Source organism: Lissotriton vulgaris, chromosome 8, assembly GCF_964263255.1.
Source record: "Lissotriton vulgaris chromosome 8, aLisVul1.2, whole genome shotgun sequence".
NCBI lineage: Eukaryota > Metazoa > Chordata > Amphibia > Caudata > Salamandridae > Lissotriton > Lissotriton vulgaris.
Genome location: NC_141696.1, coordinates 674,273,911 through 674,292,499, shown reverse-complemented (window position 1 = coordinate 674,292,499; position 18,589 = coordinate 674,273,911). Strand labels below are relative to the sequence as shown.

The 18,589-nt window shown below is 48.4% G+C and overlaps 1 protein-coding gene across 2 annotated transcripts in view; it reads left to right on the top strand.

Annotated features, from left to right (window-relative positions):
• PTCHD1 (patched domain containing 1) overlaps positions 1-18,589 on the top strand; it is a 775,958-nt gene that overhangs the window by 63,676 nt on the left and 693,693 nt on the right. The window contains exon 2 of one of the 2 annotated variants that reach the window (XM_086933366.1): positions 12,662-12,685. The exons of the other annotated variant lie outside the window; for it this stretch is intronic. Within the exon in view, the coding sequence (XP_086789492.1) occupies positions 12,662-12,685 (24 nt within the window). The remainder of the gene's footprint in view (positions 1-12,661; positions 12,686-18,589) is intronic. 2 annotated transcript variants of the gene reach the window in all.

Here is an 18,589-nt window from a genome sequence, read left to right as displayed (position 1 = left end):
ACGCTACTTTGTCTGCAATTTGCAACTTTTTAACTAGATATCCTTTCCTTAACTTTCTATGACTTTAACACAGGCTCAGATTAGACTTTACTTTCTTGGAATTCACAGCCAAAAGTAAAAACGATAATACCCAGCATTCCAGTGTGATAGTTACAACAAACGTGATCAAAGTAAACAAATGAACATCCATAAAGAAGCAGATGGGGACATTGTCGTCATTCTCTAGTCCTCTTTCTTTGCTGCTTGTGTTAGCTGACATAAGTGCCATTCCTTGTTTTCTTAGTTTAAAGTTTCAGTGATAAATGTAGTATTATTTATCTTTGATTCTGGAATAAAATCTGTTGGCATCTCATTCTGGGCAGTGTCCAAAACCTGCTTTGGCGAGGAGACAGTGTGGGTTCGATTGTGGTTTGCTACAGTGATGCTGCGACAGGTGCCAGGTGCCACCGCCTCAGCACATGTTGCAGCAGAAGGCCAAACTTCTGATTTTAAATGTCAAATGGATAGAGGAGAATTCCAGTAGGCAGTCTCCCCTGTGAGCTGTCCCATTTCAATCTCTGCCCTCCCTGCAAGTTTCAACAGCAGCTAGGGCTGTGGGGTCTGATTGCATTGCTAAACACTGATAATCTGTAGTCCCCCTTTGTCACTCACCTCCACGCAGACATGGCTGAAGAACATGGGTACGTGAGGCAGGACACAACAGTAAGATATGTAGGGACACAGATTTTATCATCATGTGAGAATTGACAGTATCTGAATCGGTGGCGGCAGCCATGTCAAAGGCCTTAAAAAACATACAGGACCTCCTGTCTGACCAGTTTCGACTTGCAAAGTGTCGCAGTTTGGACACACCCTGGGGGTGCAGGAGGGTACCCAAAGTGTGGATCAGAGATAAGAGAAAATCCGGAACAAAGGCATACTATTTTGACAAGTTGTAGTTGCGAAGACCAGAGGGTTGAGGTAGCTGCTAGGCCCAGTGGTGTATTTTGACCAGATAAGGGTACCACCCATAAAGGGGCTTCTGACTAAGACCTGAGGGATACAAATGCCTTCACATCAGGTGTGCAACGCCGATAGGGCTCAAAGGGCTTCATCGTGTGTGTCAGCCTGGGCTGAGACAGCTTCCCGGGCACACACACAGACAGTTTTGGAGATGCCAGCCGCACCCGAGTACTTCACAGGTCTTTAAAATACCATTTATGAGTTAACGAGGCTTTGTTGTTTTTTCACCCCTTCTTAGAGCCCCTGCATGTCCACTCTTCCTATTGCTGGAAGATTTAGCCCCCCGAAACTGTTGCGCTACTGGCCTTTAAAGACCTGTGACTCCAGACACTCTCAGCGAAGCCCCCAGCAGCTGGAGCTGCAGCAGCACGGGCTGAGACGCACGACTCGCGCCTGGAAGCAACAATAGAAGGTGAAGTGGTGGGGTGAACTGCGCGTCCCCCCTGAAGGGATGCTGCACCCCCCCGGGGGCGCGCCCAACAATTTGAAGACCTATGGGATAGGGTGATTATATCATCCAGTGTGGAGGAATTGGGTCTGAAACCAGTTTGACAGAAAGAGATGATTGCATTAGTTGTTGCCCAAATCTCTAACTCATTTAAAAGTGCAGCTGAATAGATCTTAGCCTCAATGTCCAGTAAGACTATCAGGTGGCAGTTGGTGGGGTTTTGTCTGTCGTCCTTTTTAAAAATTGGATACAATATAGAGCCTCTCCAGCTGTCTGGCACTCTACTGTGTGCTATTCACTGTATGCCACTCCACTCTAATACACTCCACTGTATGCCACTGCACTGCACACCATTTCAATGTACACTGTACACTGTTCTACTGTACGATACTCAACAGTACCACACTCATGTCTGCGCCTCTACACTCTATGATACTACAATGTATGCCAATGCACTCTACACTATTTACTGTATGCAACACCACTGTATTATATTCTACTTTATGCTATACCTCTCTACACTATTCTACTCTACCCCATTCAACTTTATATCACTCCACTCTATGCCACTCCACTCTGTGCCAATCCAGTCTATGCCACTGCACTGTACGCCACTTCACTATACGTCACTCCACTCTTTGACAATCCACTGTATGTTATTGCAGTGTACATTACTCCATTCTTCGCCACGCTACTCCACGTCAACCCACTCTACGCTGTTCAACTGTACATCACTCCACTCTACAACACTCCACTCTGTGCCACTCCAGAGTATTCTATTACACTGTTTGCCACTACAGACTACCCCACTATGCTCTACACCGCTCCACTCTACAACACTTCCAGAGCTCACTATAACTAGCCCCCACCATGCACTGCTTGTGAACTCACACATTACATCACTCATTACGTGTTCGATTAAATAATTTATGACATCGCTGCTGATATCTCAAATGATCAATTTCAATTAAAGGTGCCCACTTCCCAAACTTTCTTAAGCCCTGTTAACCCCATTCACTCAGGACCTTTTTTTTAATGAGAGGGGTAAGAATCCAGATGTTGCCCCTCCCTGAGCCTTGAAAGTCCCTGGGGGCCCCCATCCTACAGAACCCGCTCTGCCAAAAGTGGGTGCCCACACAGGGAATCCACCATATACTCATTGAGGGCCAGAGGTAGAGCCACAAGGTCTCTGTGGTCCCAGCCAGCTCGCTGCATGTAGCTGGAAATGGCATTGCTTCTGCCCAGAGGGACTAGCCACTACTGCTGCTCCCTCAGGGAAGTGGCAATATTTTGACATGTTTCCCTGCCCGCATGAGTGTGAGCAGGGAAACAGATCAAAACTCAGCTCCCAGCTGATGGGAGCATTCTTAAAGGTCACACAGAAGGATACAAAGTTCCCCGGGGAGAGTGCAGCAGTATGGAGAACTAGAAGAAGGGCAGAGTCAAGGAACTAGGGAAGTTCCCTTGTCGGAACTAGAGAGCCTCACACACCCAGAGTGCTAGGTGTGAAACACACACTGACTGTAGGATGTCCAGTTTCATCATCGGCTCACTGCTCCTCATCAGACCGGCGCTGCAATGTCTGACGGAATGCCAGGAGGCATTCTTTTGGCGGAGTTCTTTTGTTCCTTGCCGATGGTGTGTGTGAGTAAAAATAGGGAGTGTAGTCAGTGAAAAGTGAGTGAATGTTAAAACAGGGTATGCAGTCCACAATTGATTTTATTGACGTGCTGATTCCCCGATTAAAAGGGGTGAGAGGGGAGCTAGAGACTGTAGGGTATGCAGAAAACTAACTCAACCCCCTTATGTGGTCAACATGTTTCTCGCCAACCGGCGATTCGTCAGCACCTTAACAAGGTACTACACAAGAAAAAGGTGATACACTGCTCATTCAGAAAGTAAAAAGCAAATGTAGAATACAACCTCACTAGGGCGGGTTCAAAGAGGGCCAGGGGTCCTGCTCTAATTAGGCGACCTAAGGATAGGAGGAAAAATAGAAAATAACAAAAGAGCGGGTCAACGCATACCTCAATATTGTAGTTATACATTTAGATGATATGGGGTGACTGTTAGGTAAATGCTCTCCACACTGTGAGGGGGGGGGGGGGCGCGGAGGGGGTGTGTAGGGAAAACATTCATACCGGACACAAGGTGGATGGTAATTTCCCTTCATAGTCGGTCTGGAAATATGGCACGACTAATATCTCTCATTGGAGAAACCAAAGTGCAGGTAAAGACACTCATCTTAAGTGTAAAGCCGAATCTATCAAAAACACACCCATTCCTGGGAGAAGAAAGGAAGGATCTTACCCTAAGGGAGACTAATACTGGCCTCGCAGCTTGCTCCCGTGAGGCCAGCGTTGTCTGGTAATTGTACCTAGAAGGTATGGAATGGAAGGAGTGATTTGTAAATAGCAAATCACAGGGTAGGGGACTAGTGCCTGGTATGCAGGCCAGAGCAAGATGAAGGAATAGGAAGGACTGGGCTCGTGCCATAGCCCTAACAGAAAACTTTTTCCAATACGGATCACAGATGTACCATCAAATCAGGGGTACATCAATGGGTTTGACTTTTGCTCCTAGCATTGCCTGTATCTATATGGCAGCCTTTGAAAACCAATTCATTTACCCCGAATCCAACCCCTTCAGACAACATCTTACATTGTGGCGTCGTTACATAGACGATATTCTGATACTATGGAAGGGAGACCGCGACAGCTGCACTCTATTCTGCACCTGGATTAACCAACAAGTCAAAAACCACTTTATTCGATTTTGTTAAAAATCATAAAAGCATACTACAACAGTTAAAAGACAATCTAAGTACATGTTTAAAAAATTTCATACAATACAATACAATTTAAAAACAATAAAAAGGTCGGATTAAAAAGGACTCATCATGTGCAAAAAAAGCAAGGTATACCACGTTCATCACAGTCCCCACTGTTAAGCTTGTAATTTCCTCTTCCTAATCCGAACAGCAGCAACAAGGTAATTTGCTACACTGAACATTACAAAGGGCGAATCAAGCATTTGTAAAAACAGAAGAGCTGGTTTTACTTGCGTAAAAGCTTTCCCCTTCAACAAAGGTAGCAGATACTTCTGCCTAGGAGCATGATAAAAAGGGCAGAACAACATAAGGTGCATATTGTCTTGAATGGAGAAATTGTCGCATTTGCATACAGGTGCATCCTCAGGCTTGAACCAACCCTGTCTGTCACAGAGTACCAAGTAAATCTGGTTAAATCTAAACTTAACCAGAAGCCACCTGTGAAACGGAATGTTAACTAGGGCAAGATACGGTTGGATGGCTATACAAGTGATTGTCATATAATGTGCTCTAACCATGGGTTTAGTTAACTGGACTTGTTCTCTCTCCAAGGACTTAAGTTTGTAAAAGTTTTCCTTGACCCAGGCTAGGTCTGCTTTTTTTAGGTCAAGCGGGGAGGAGAAAATCTCCGGGCGTCCAAGTTCTACTGAGCACTTATAAATATATGACAGCCAAGCAATGTCTTTATATTTATCAAGTTTTAAACAATCCAACAGAATTTTGTGGTTGAGACCTAAGTTGTTATTAATCCAGACCCTTATCCACAAAAGAATGGGTGCCATAGAGAGGATATCAGTAATGTATCCTACTCCAAGCTCCTGATGGACAGAAAAAGTGGCTGTTGATGAGGGGAGTCCTAATATAGAACAGAAAAACTTATTAACCTCTATTTGAATGGTTTCAGTTTTTACATATCCCCACAATCCAGCTCCGTACCTAGCTATAGCCAATGATTTTGCCCTATACAAAGCTAATAGTGCACCACTTGGTTTCCCCCCGAGTCTCCTTGAGAAGCTCAGAATAGCGTTAACAGAGCTCCTCACTGCTTTGGTCTTTGCTGTTATCTGAGGGATCCAGCTGCCCTTAGTGTCGAAAATTACACCGAGGTAAGTGAAAGCTTTAACGTTAGTAATCACTTCCCCCTTACAGTAAAAGGATTTGGTATTATTTTTAGCTGCCCAAAAAAACCATGACATGAGATTTAGCGTTATTAACCACAAGGTCAAGAGAAGACATAAAGTCACTGAATGCATTAAGGAGTCTCTGGAGGCCCAGATGTGTCCTAGCTATTAAGGCGGCGTCATCCGCATACAGGAGCACTGGAATATGAGTGTCTCCTGCACGCGGTGTGTCCACAGAAGCAGCCAGAAGATTTTTTTCCAGAGAATTTATGTATAAAGTGAACAGCATGGGGCAAGGATGCAGCCTTGCCGCACACCCCTGCCTGATTTAAACCACGCTGTGCGATGTCCCTCTTGATCCATTCTAATGGAAGCCTTTAAATCCTTGTGGAGTTCAGCTAAGAAATGGACCAGAGGAGGATCCAATCCCATTTTTAATAACATGGCCCACAGCTTGGCTCTGTTTACTAAATCAAATGCTGTGGATAGATCCATGTAAGCAACAAAAATTGCCCCCTTTTTTGCCTTTGTGTATTTAGAGATTATCATGTGCAGATTTAGGCATTGGTCCTCTGTCCCTCTACCTGACCGGAAACCATACTGGGCATTGGACAAAATATCATTCTCTAGTGTCCACTTGTTAATTTTCGCCAACAGTACTTTACCCAGGATCTTCATGGAAGAATCCAGCAAGGATATAGGGCGATAGCATTTGGGGTCACTTCTTAGTCCTTTTTTAAAGATTGGGACAATGATTGAACATGCCCAGGTGTTAGGGAATCCCCCTACAAGTACATGATTAAAAACATTCTTTAATATAGTTGCCCACATCTCTGGGTTTGATTTATATAAGTCCAGAGGAACCCCATCGGGTCCCGGGGCTTTATTCTTAGCGGAGCCAATTATCGCGACCTTAACTTCATTTTCAGTAAAATCTACATTAGGTTGCATATCAGAATAGCAGGGTATACGAAATGTTTCATAAACTTGATTGCTCCCATAGATGACTGAAAAATGATTAAGCCACTCTGATTCAGGTATATTTGCCTCAAGATCTATGTTACGTGTTTGGGAAAATATGGGGTTATTTATTATGGACCAGAATTTGGAGCTATGTTTAAGGGTGGTCGAATCCATTAAAGCGTCCCAGGCGTCTTCTTTTACGGCTTTTTTACGTATCTTTACCGCCTCAGCATATTTTTTCCTTAGCTGCGCTATCACTAACTTATTTCTGGGGGAATGTTTGAGCGCTGCCATCAATGCAGAGTGAGCTTTTGAACAAGAATGGTCGAACCAACCGGAGACTGGGGCAGGTCCCCTTTTTGGGCCAAGTGTAAGTTCTTCTTCCACCCTCGAGCAGATAGCCTCAAAGGCGGCAACAATCTCTTTATCCCCCCTGGCAGGGTCCCTACAGGTCTGAAATTCCACCATCATATCTTGTTCAATAAGGTTCGAAAAATCCTCTGGACAAACTTTGCACCATTTTAATCGCCTCCCTTGGTCTTTGCTCTTTACATGCTTCACAGAAGTGGCCAACAAAACCCCTTTGAGCAGTCCAAGCGACCCATCCAGGATTAAGCACACCGGATTGTGGTCACTGAATCCACTTTCAATGGCGTTATAAAAGTGAACATAATGGAGGAGCCCTGGCGACAAAAAAATGTAATCGATGATAGATTCGCTACCCCTCGCATTGTATGTGACCACACGGTCATTTGGGTCAGAAAAGCCTGGTTCATATAGGTCATTTGCTGATAACAATTGTTCCATGGCTGATCCCTTCAGACTATGCTCAAAGTGGGGAGGAGTCGCAAGATCAGGCCCATTAAAATCTTTGATCTGGCAATGTGAATCACACAAGTGAACGTTAAAATCACCCATTAAAATAATTTGTACAAAAGTGGTTTGTTTTGACATGTAATCAGTTACAAATGAACTTAAACTTTCTAGAACAAAATTTTGGGATCCGCCCTGCAAAGAGTTATAACAGTTAATAAGAACTGTCTTATTTTTATCTGAGTGGCGGATCTCTAGAAGCTGAAAATAATGTGAGGAGCTAGGAATTTCCCTCACACTCCCAGCTATATTAAGAGACACCAGAAACATCAGGCCGCCTATGTCCCTTCCCACCGGGGTACACTGTGCATTGACAAAGAATGAAGAGTAACCATCCAACCAAAATGAATTATCCCTTGCCCATGTTTCCTGCATGGCTACTATATCATGTTCTTTTAGCTTACCCAGCCAAATTGGGTCATTCTGTTTGGCACGTAAGCCCGCAATATTCCAGGACAAGATCTTAACTTTTCTATTACCTCGCTCTGTTATCACCTCCCCCTCATTAGATGCAACATTACAGGGGGTAGGGATGTTAACAGTGTTACAGGGGGTAGGGATGTTGATGGAATCATCCTGGGCATTAACTATCAGATTTGTTTGCTTGGGCTCTAGTCAGTCCATATTGTCATGATTAGCGAGAGCCGCAAATCTGTTTGAGAGTGGCAGGTTATCTAGATGCGTGTGCTTTGCGGAAGTGACTACACCGCCGCCCCTAGATTTCTTTGTCACCCATTCATTCCCTTGAGGAGGGAAATTTTGTTTACCCACAAACCCGTGGTTGTTATTTTGCTGTGGCCTACCATGCCCGCCTCCGGCTGTCATGAGTGCAGGTGGGTAGAAGAAACCCAGCGGCATAGCGCGCACACCCTTGCCTAATGGATCCAAAGGGGAAGCATCCCAGAAGAGGCGGCTAGTGACATCACGAGATTTAAAATTAACTATAACACAGTCTCCTGCCACACACTTCTTAGTTTTGCCCACCCAATTAGCCCTTCTACACATCAGTATATTAGCTGCAATATTACTTTCACCCGTGCAATTTGCATTGCACCATTTTTCCGTGTAGTTGCGCAGCGTTTCATGATGTTCTACCTCCCCCGCATCTAATTTGGGTACATTTACCAGTACGGCTACAAAAGGTGTTGCATCGGGGGGTAGGTGCACTGGAGGTACCCTGCCCATCCGGTCTCCCGGAAGACCTAATGGCTTTTCCAATAAAGCACGGTTAGGCACTGTTAGCGGCAAGGGCGTATATCTACCATTTACAACTTTCCCTTTGGAAGGCACAGAGTTTTCTGTGGGCATATTAATTACTGGGTTATTTGGAGGGTCAATTTCTATAGGTGCTGAAACCTGAGGGACCTGGGAACATTTCAAATTTTGCGATGGCAGTACAGAGGCCTGACTATTCAGAAACTCGTTAATGCGTTCACATTTTTTCAACAAGTTATTAACACAATCCTTCAGAGTCTCAGTTATGTCTGTTGCAATCTGAATTAAGGCAGATTCTAGCCTGTCAGAAAAAAGTTTTTCCAGTAGTAACGTGAAGCCCTCCTCGGTGATGTAAGTAGCCCGCTGACCCTCAGATTGAATGTTGACCGTATTTTCTTTGACACCCATGTCCTCAGTTGTAGGAGGTATAACAGTAATAGGAAGTTCTGGAGAAGACAAAACTGTAGGAGTCTGCGCCAAGTTTGTCCGGCATGATTCAATTATGACCCTCGGCTCCAGTGGAACACAGCTAATGGGCGAGGAAAATGTAGTACTAGTGCTTGCAGATGTAGTTTCCAGGCCCAGTGCACGTTCAGAAACAGCTATCTGGGTGGATAATTCGTCCACTTTTGATGTCAAGTATGTAATTATACTGGTCGTATATTTTGGGACCTTTGCCTTAGCTTCTCCCATCACCGGAGTGACTATTTTGCGCTTACCCATGGTGTTAAGGATGTGGCCCGTCCCGTCCCTGGTCGTCCTTGGACGGCCTTAGACGGCCCGCCCTCTGCCCGGGCTCCGCCCGGCGTCGCCCGCGCGCGTCCCGTGACGCGGGAGGAAGGGCTTGCACAAGTACGCCTCCCGGCGGAAGTCCCAGCTGGCAGGCGGCGTCCCCGCGGAGCAGGGGACGCTGGGAATTGTAGTTTTCCCGCCCAGCCCCTCTCGGCGGCCGCGAGTGGTTAGCGGCGGCGGGGGCGGCAGGGAAGGCAGGGAAGGCTGCAGTCCTGGCAACACAGCGGTCAGATGGTGGTGAGCCCCGTAGGCAGCGGAAAGAGGTCCCCACTCTGCCAAAGGAAGGGCTTGCACAAGTACGCCTCCCAGCGGAAGTCCCAGCTGGCAGGCGGCGTCCCCGCGGAGCAGGGGACGCTGGGAATTGTAGTTTTCCCGCCCAGCCCCTCTCGGCGGCCGCGAGTGGTTAGCGGCGGCGGGGGCGGCAGGGAAGGCAGGGAAGGCTGCAGTCCTGGCAACACAGCGGTCAGATGGTGGTGAGCCCCGTAGGCAGCGGAAAGAGGTCCCCGCTCTGCCGAAGGAAGGGCTTGCACAAGTACGCCTCCCGGCGGAAGTCCCAGCTGGCAGGCGGTGTCCCCGCGGAGCAGGGGACGCTGGGAATTGTAGTTTTCCCGCCCAGCCCCTCTCGGCGGCCGCGAGTGGTTAGCGGCGGCGGGGGCGGCAGGGAAGGCTGCAGTCCTGGCAACACAGCGGTCAGATGGTGGTGAGCCCCGTAGGCAGCGGAAAGAGGTCCCCGCTCTGCCGAAGGAAGGGCTTGCACAAGTACGCCTCCCGGCGGAAGTCCCAGCTGGCAGGCGGCGTCCCCGCGGAGCAGGGGACGCTGGGAATTGTAGTTTTCCCGCCCAGCCCCTCTCGGCGGCAGCGAGTGGTTAGCGGCGGCGGGGGCCGCAGGGAAGGCAGGGAAGGCTGCAGTCCTGGCAACACAGCGGTCAGATGGTGGTGAGCCCCGTAGGCAGCGGAAAGAGGTCCCCGCTCTGCCGAAGGAAGGGCTTGCACAAGTACGCCTCCCGGCGGAAGTCCCAGCTGGCAGGCGGCGTCCCCGCGGAGCAGGGGACGCTGGGAATTGTAGTTTTCCCGCCCAGCCCCTCTCGGCGGCCGCGAGTGGTTAGCGGCGGCGGGGGGGGCAGGGAAGGCAGGGAAGGCTGCAGTCCTGGCAACACAGCGGTCAGATGGTGGTGAGCCCCGTAGGCAGCGGAAAGAGGTCCCCGCTCTGCCGAAGGAAGGGCTTGCACAAGTACGCCTCCCGGCGGAAGTCCCAGCTGGCAGGATTAACCAACAGAATCCATTCCTTAAATTTACAGGCTCCATGTCTGAGATAGCCCTCCCCTTCCTTGACCTTACGATCCGGCTGGGCCCAGTCGGTCTGAGCACTACCCTCTTCCGCAAGGGCACTGTCAGAAACAATCTCCTCTTGTTTAATAGCCATCACCCTAGAGCACTACGCGAGAATCTACCCTTCGGCCAATTCTTGAGGGTACGTAGAAACTGCTCTTCCAAGGATGACTACCGACAAGAAGCCAATATCCTCCAACATAAACTGCAGGACAGAGGGTACCCCACTAAACTGATACGTGACTCGACCAAGAGAGCACTAAACAACCATAGGGAGGCCCTTCTTGAGGTACACCAAAAGGAACGCGATGACCTGATCCCTTGCGTCACCAGTTTTACCAGAAACTCCAACTTTATTAAAAAAACTGTGAACAAACATTGGGGCATCCTTAACTCAGGGGGCATTGAGATACCCAAACCGAGGTTCGCCTTCAAACGGACGGCTAACCTTAAAGACTCCCTTATACATACGCGCCCCAAGAAACAACACAGCAGTGGGCAACAGACACTGTGGCACCTCCCCCCCGTTGTTGGACACTACCCCTGCGGAGGCTGTGCGGTGTGCCCCTAGTCCAGACAATGTAAAGAAATCAAGCTCACCGATTCCTTCACATGGCAACTTCACAGACACACGAATTGCCTTAGTACTAAATGCATCTACCTCCTGATTTGTCCCTGCGACAAATTCTATGTAGGTATGACTATGAGACAGGTTAAGCTCAGAATAACGGAGCACAAAAGCAAAATACGGTGCTCCAGGTCCCACACGAGACTGTATGAACACTATCAACTACATAATCACCCTGCAGACAGCATCCAGTGGTTAGTGCTCGAGTCCCAACCAGCCATGAACAGGCAGGCCCTGTTTAGGCTTGAACAGAGATGGGTGCACCGCCTCCAGCTTGATACAGTGGGGTTCAACGATGCAGTCCCCTGGGCTACCGTCTCCAGATGACACACCATAGCTGGCACTTGCACCTGCCCATTCTAACCAAGACTGATACCCCAGCTCGGTACAAGCCATCTCCTAACATTAGCATTCCGCACCATCAGAGGGTGTCTGCCCTACCCTCGATGATCCACCCACGAGGCATCCCAACACTAAGGCCATCCTAGTACCTTACTGGCCCTTGGCTTTCCACACATGAGCCCAGTAACCCATACACCATTAGGGAACTCACCCTATCCCCCGGGTTGCTGGTTGATAGTAGCTCGTACCCACCAGTATATGGGCAAACCCCCGCCTCCAACAACCCCCCACAAACCCTACCCAGGGTTGCTGGTTGGCAGTAGCTCGTACCCACCAGTTTATGGGCAAACCCCTGCCCACAACAACCCTCCACAAACCTAACCCCCCTTTACCCCTCCCCCCGCCACCCATGTTGGGTCTAATTTACTTATTTCCATAACCTGAATGGTATCCATCATAGGGCAGCAATCCTGTGTCACTCCAACCGCCAGCAGACTATGTTTCAGCTTTCCACCCGCGATAGCGACCTTTCCATCATGGCCGCCAATGTTGCCGCAATCGTCCAGAACTCGCTCTAGTCCCCGTGCTGCCTGGGCGCATGCGCATGACGCGCGGGAGGCGCCACCAAACCCGTGGCGCCGCGGCGAGGTAGCCGACATTCTCCATAACGATGGACCCCACAGGGACACTCCACCAGCTGCTCCGCACCCTGACCAGGTGCCTCGAGCGTGAGGGGTAGGTGTCGCCGCCGTCCCAGCGTCCATGCACAGGTAAGCTCTGTCCCCAGCCCCCCCGACCGGAGGATCCGATCATCTCTTGCCGCCCCACAGCACCAGGCAGTGACAGGGTTGGCTCTTGGCCCTGCCCGGGCCCCCCACCCTCTCGCCACACTGCATCAAGCGGAATAGAGGTGGGGAGCGCCAGCCTCTCGCCTGCCGCGCCAACCTCCTTTAGGCTGAGCTTTGAGGGAAGCTTACTGCGCGGTGCTCCGCCATAGCCTAGCATTGTCGTTGCTCAAGTTCGCGCCTTGCGAACATTGGGTGATGTATTGGTGCCGACTTTTGGAATTGGACACCGCGCTGGGAGCTCCTCCGGGCTCGTGTGCCTTACCCGGATAGAGCGGACGGCTCCCTACCCACCCAATGACTGCATGTGTGGTTTCGGGAAAATCAGCCCTCGAGGACAGCCGGGAACCTGCCTTTGCACTCCTAGCGTGGCTGTGCTATGGCACGAGCCCAGTCCTTCCTATTCCTCCTCTTGCTCTGGCCTGCATACCAGGCACTAGTCCCCTACCCTGTGATTTGCTATTTATAAATCACTCCTTCCATTCCATACCTTCTAGGTACAATTACCAGACAACGCTGGCCTCACGGGAGCAAGCTGCGAGGCCCGTATTACTTTCCCTTAGGGTAAGATCCTTCCTTTCTTCACCCAGGAATGGGTGTGTTTTTGATAGATTCGGCTTTACACTTAGGATGAGTGTCTTTACCTGCACTTTGGTTTCTCCAATGAGAGATATTAGTCGTGCCATATTTCCAGACCGACTATGAAGGGAAATTACCATCCACCTTGTGTCCGGTATGAATGTTTTCCCTACACAGCCCTTCCGCGCCCCCCCCCCCTCACAATGTGGAGAGCATTCACCTAACAGTCACCCCATATCATCTAAATGTATAACTACAATATTGAGGTATGCGTTGACCCGCTCTTTTGTTATTTTCTATTTTTCCTCCTATCCTTAGGTCGCCTAATTAGAGCAGGACCCCTGGCCCTCTTTGAACCCGACCTAGTGAGGTTGTATTCTACATTTGCTTTTTACTTTCTGAATGAGCAGTGTATCACCTTTTTCTTGTGTAGTACCTTGTTAAGGTCCTGACGAATCGCCGGTTGGCGAGAAACATGTTGACCACATAAGGGGGTTGATTTAGTTTTCTGCATACCCTACAGTCTCTAGCTCCCCTCTCACCCCTTTTAATCAGGGAATCAGCCACGTCAATAAAATCCATTGTGGACTCCTTACCCTGTTTTAACATTCACTCACTTTTCACTGACTACACTCCCTATTTTTACTCACACACACCATCGGCAAGGAACAAAAGAACTCCGCCAAAAGAGTTCCTCCTGGCATTCCGTCAGACATTGCAGCGCAGGTCTGACGAGGAGCAGTGAGCCGATGATGAAACTGGACATCCTACAGTCAGGGTGTGTTTCACACCTAGCACTCTGGGTGTGTGAGGCTCTCTAGTTCCGACAAGGGAACTTCCCTAGTTCCTTGACGCTGCCCTTCTTCTACTTCTCCATACTGCTGCACTCTCCCCGGGGAACTTTGTATCCTTCTGTGTGCTCTATACTAGGACTTGTACACTGGACCCCATTAAATATCGTCCTATCCCCGTTCCTCTTGTTGTTTCAAGCATTCTTAAAGGTCCCACAAGTTGGGAGCTGTCTTTGTGTTTGCTCTTTGGAGATTAAAAAAATGCTTGGTGTGGCAGGGACACTGCTATGTCCCTGGGGTGGGTATAAGATAAAGAAAGTGAGCCGGCCTAAAAGGTTTTCTTTTTTCCAGGACCATTAATGACTTTGGGAGGGGAGGGTCGCTTGGCCCCATGTCCATTTTGAATAATTTATTTTATTTATTTATTTTAATGGTTTTATAAAGCGCGTAGTAACTCGATGAGCATCCCAGCGCTGAGCTGTTTCTCCTGAGGCTTCCGGCCATCTGACTGAAGTTATGTTTGGGGGAAAAGGAGGGTCTTTAAGGATTTCCTGAACCGAAGATGGTTTGATTCTGTCCTCAGACTTCGTGGTAAACAGTTCCAGTGTTTGGCCGTATGGACCGAAAAACGGCGGCCACCGGTTTTGGCTTTTTTAACTGTGGGAACTGAAATAAGATTTTCTCCATTGGACCGGAGGTCTCTTTTCACTTTGTAGGGGATTAAGATTTCTTTGAGAAGGGGGGGGCCGTTATTGTTGAGGGTCTTATGGGCCAGGCAGAGGGCCTTAAAGATGACTCTTTCTCTGATTGGCAGCCAGTGCAGAGACCTGAGAGCTGGCTTGGCGGAGGATCTTGAAGGTGTGCCCGTGAGAAGGCGGGCGGCAGCGTTTTGGACTTTCTGCAGCGCATTAAGGGTGGCTTCAGGAGCTCCCAGGTAGATGGCGTTACAGTAGTCTAATCTCGCTAGGATTAGGCCCTGTATAAGGAGCTTCCTTGCGGTGGCTGGGAGCAGAGGGAAGATCTTCCTGCAGGCCCGGAGGAGACCAAAGCATGTCCCTGCTGTTTTATTTGCCTGGGTTTTGAAGGTTGTGTCCTTGTCAATCCACACACCTAGGCTTTTAACCTCGTCCTTAGGTGCGGGAGGGTCGCCCAGGCAGCTGGGCCAGAGATGAGGTGGAAGGGCGGGGCCCGTGTGACCTAACAGTAGTATCTCGGTCTTTGATCCGTTCAGTTTTAACGATGAAAGATTCATCCATCGATGGACTTCCGAGAGACAGCTGTGAAGGTCAGAAGGGGCATGATGGGGATGGGTGAGGGTGACAACCAACTGGGTGTCGTCGGCGTAGTTAATTAAGGACACGCCGAACGGGGTGATCCTCTTCTCCAATGGAGCCATGTTTACGTTGAATAACGTAGGGCTCAAGGATGAGCCCTGCGGTACTCCACATCGGAGGGGGATGATAGGTGAGTGGCTGTCGTTCTCCCAAACCTGGAAGGATCGTCCTGCTAAGAAGGATTTTAGCCATTTCAGGGCCATACCCTTTATTCCAATTTCTCCCAGTCGTTGGACTAGGGTGGGATGGTCTACAGTGTCGAAGGCCGCACTGAGGTCCAGGAGGATCACTGCCACTGATCCTCCCGTGTCCAGAATGCTTCTGGCCTTCTCTACTGCCGCCAGGAGGGCGATGTCAGTGCCCTGACCTGGACGGAACCCTGTCTGGGAGACCCCCAATAGGTTGTTGTTGCAGCCTAATGGTGGGCTCCCTGGGACCTTTGAGGTTTAGATTGGACCACATGGCCCCCTCCCAATTTTGAAAAAATGTTGGTCCCTGTATTGGGATTCCTGGGACCTCTGATGGCTCAGGGAGGGAGCCATGCAGCCTCCCTACCCAGTTTTAGAAATTTTGGTTTGGATTTGGGCTTCTTCGGGCATCTGATGGCTCAGGGAGGGAGGGGAGGGGAAGCTGCTCAGCCCCCCTAACTTAGATACAAAGTTTTGCTCCGGGGTGGTCTCCCCAGACCTTCGCTTTCCTTCATTATTGGAATGGACCCTGGAAGATGGTCTCTGGAGGCTCAGGGAGGGGAGCTGTACTGCCCCTTCCCCTTACATGGGAATTTCAGCCCCAGGATGGGTCCCCCGGGGCCTTTAATGACTCTGGGAGGGGGACCACGCAGTCCACCTCTACATGAAGAATATAGCCCCGGGGTGGTGTCATGGGGCCTAAAAGTAATAACAAACATGCCCCCTGGTGCACTTCTCATTGGATGATAAAGTCCCCTGTCTGCTGAGGTCCATTGGAATCCACAAACTCCGACTGTCACTAGTAAGTCCCACACAGCGGGATTGCTGAGACCTCATCAGAGGCCCCACCCACTTTCTCAACCACCCTGAAAATAGGCCTCCAGGCACATTACTGGTTGGGGGATGAATTCCCTTGGCTGCTGAGGGTAGTTGGGGGCAGGAACCCTTATTGTTACCACTGGTAAGTCCCACACATTTAGATTGCTGGGACCTCATCAGAGGCCACACACCCTTACTCAAAAAATCTGCAAATGCACCTCTTGGCATTACTGATTGAGGGATGAAGTCCCCTTGTTGCTTGCAGAGCACAGTTTACCACCGACCCTTAAATAATTATGAGAAAATCTAGCAGAAAGAGGAAAAATAAAGGTGAGAGATGAGCAGAAATGCAAAATAGAGGTAAGAAACCAGCAGCAAAAGGCAAAATAAAGGTGAGAAATGAGCAGCAAGAGGCAAAATAAAGGTGAAAATTGAGCAGGAAGAAGGGAAAATAACAGACAAAATGAAAAGAAGGAGGAAAATAGAGATAAAAAATGAGCAGAAAGAGGCAGAATAGAGGTAAGAAACAAGAAGTAAGAGGCAGAAAAAGGGAGTTGAAAATGAGCAGAGGAGGCACAAAACCGAAGGCAGCAGATGATAGCGGACTGCAGGCAAGTTGGACAGGAGAACCATCAGAAGGGGAGGTGGCACGAGGACCTGCTCCCCTACTTTTTTTATTGCACACCTACTGACAGACTGACTCAGACACTCACGCACCTACCCGCTCGACCACTCAGAGACTCATGCACCAACTCACAGACTTATAAAGACACTCATGCACTGACTCACAGACCCACTCAGACACTTATGCACCCACTCACATACCCATTCAGCCACTCACGCTTCCAGTCACAGACCCACTCAAACATTCATACACCCACTCAGCCACTCAAGTACCCACTCAGAGATCCACACAGGCACTCCTACACCCACTAACATCAATGTACACACCCATACAATCACCCAAACACCCACTCAAAGACCCACAACGCCACTCATACTCCCACAAACCAATTCACACCCACTCAGAGGCCCATGCAGCAAATGACACTCCCACTCACCTATCTAAGCAGACACTCAAACACCCACTCTCAAAGTGTACAGGTAACAGTTAGGCTATGACATTTTAGAAAACATTAAAATTAAATAAAGGTTATAGAGCTGTTATAGTTAGGAAATAGAATTAAAAAATAAGTATGTGAGTGGTTGTGTGTGAGTGAATGTAAGAGAGGTTTTATGGGGTGTGAATGGTTCTGTGAATGATGTCATCAGTGATGTCACTGATCATGTCATGAGTGATGTGATATGTGATGTCATAAGCAGTGCATTGCGGGGGGTAAGTAATAGTTAGCTCAGGTAACAATAACTGTTGAATTTCACTGGTTTTGTAAGAGTGAAATCTGAGCCTAATAATAAGGTCCCTGTAACCGTAGGTTTTATCAGTGAATTTCTAAGTTTTTTTTAACTCTATTTCTTAATTATAACGACCATAACCTCTGTTTTTTTCATTGGATATATGTAAAGCAATATCCAATAGCAGTGTTTCTGCTGTTGAGCAGCCTTGTTCACCATTCAGCATCTGAAACATGTTCAATGGAGCTCAACAATGAAACAGTTTAAGCCCACACACGGTGTTGTCATCCTTGTTGGGAGAGGAAATTGCTTTATACTTTACGGACAGAGCTTAGTCCATCTGACGATGCGTTCTTCAATCAGGAGCACTGCATAGTCAGCAAATTGTGGAGATGGAATATTCAAGGCTGTTTCTTCCTTGGCCCGAATATTATACCTCAGTAATAAGGGCGCTAAGTGTATATGGAAGGACAAGGGGTCACCCCAAGTTCACTATGAAACATAGTAGCAGGGACACTTGTAGGCACAGTCAGCAAATGTTTCAAGAACAAATTCTCTCTTAACCAACCTACAAAACATCTTAAGTCGCATTACAAAACCAACAACAGATTTTGTGAAAATCTCGGGCTACGAAATAAATAGGAGCAAGACTGAGGTAATGTCCTGGAATTTGGAAACAGGGGAAGCAGCCAATAGGGAAGCAATGAGATATCTGGGAGTCATGATTCCACAAGACATCTCTAAACTTACAAAAGTCAACTTGGAGAAGGCTAAAAAAGAGATCAGTAGGCTCCTAAAAATCTGGGCGCATCTTCAGCTTACCTTAGTAGGTCGGGTAAACTTAGTAAAAATGATGATCCTCCCAAAATTAACTTTTTTGTTTGACACTATTCCCCTTCCTTTCGAAAGTGAAGAGCTCAAAAAGTTGCAAGGTCAAATTAGTAGCTTTATCTGGCCCCAGAATAGCCTGGAAGAAATTAAGAAGAAGGGTGAAAAAAGGGGGCTGAGCTTTACCAGACTTGCTATTTTATTCATGGGCGTTTTTATTAGAAAATGGGAAAATGCTGCTGAACACACCCATAATTTTGGAGATTGGGAGATTGCTGGGAGAAATGTCAAGGCAGGAGCCAGGTGGTA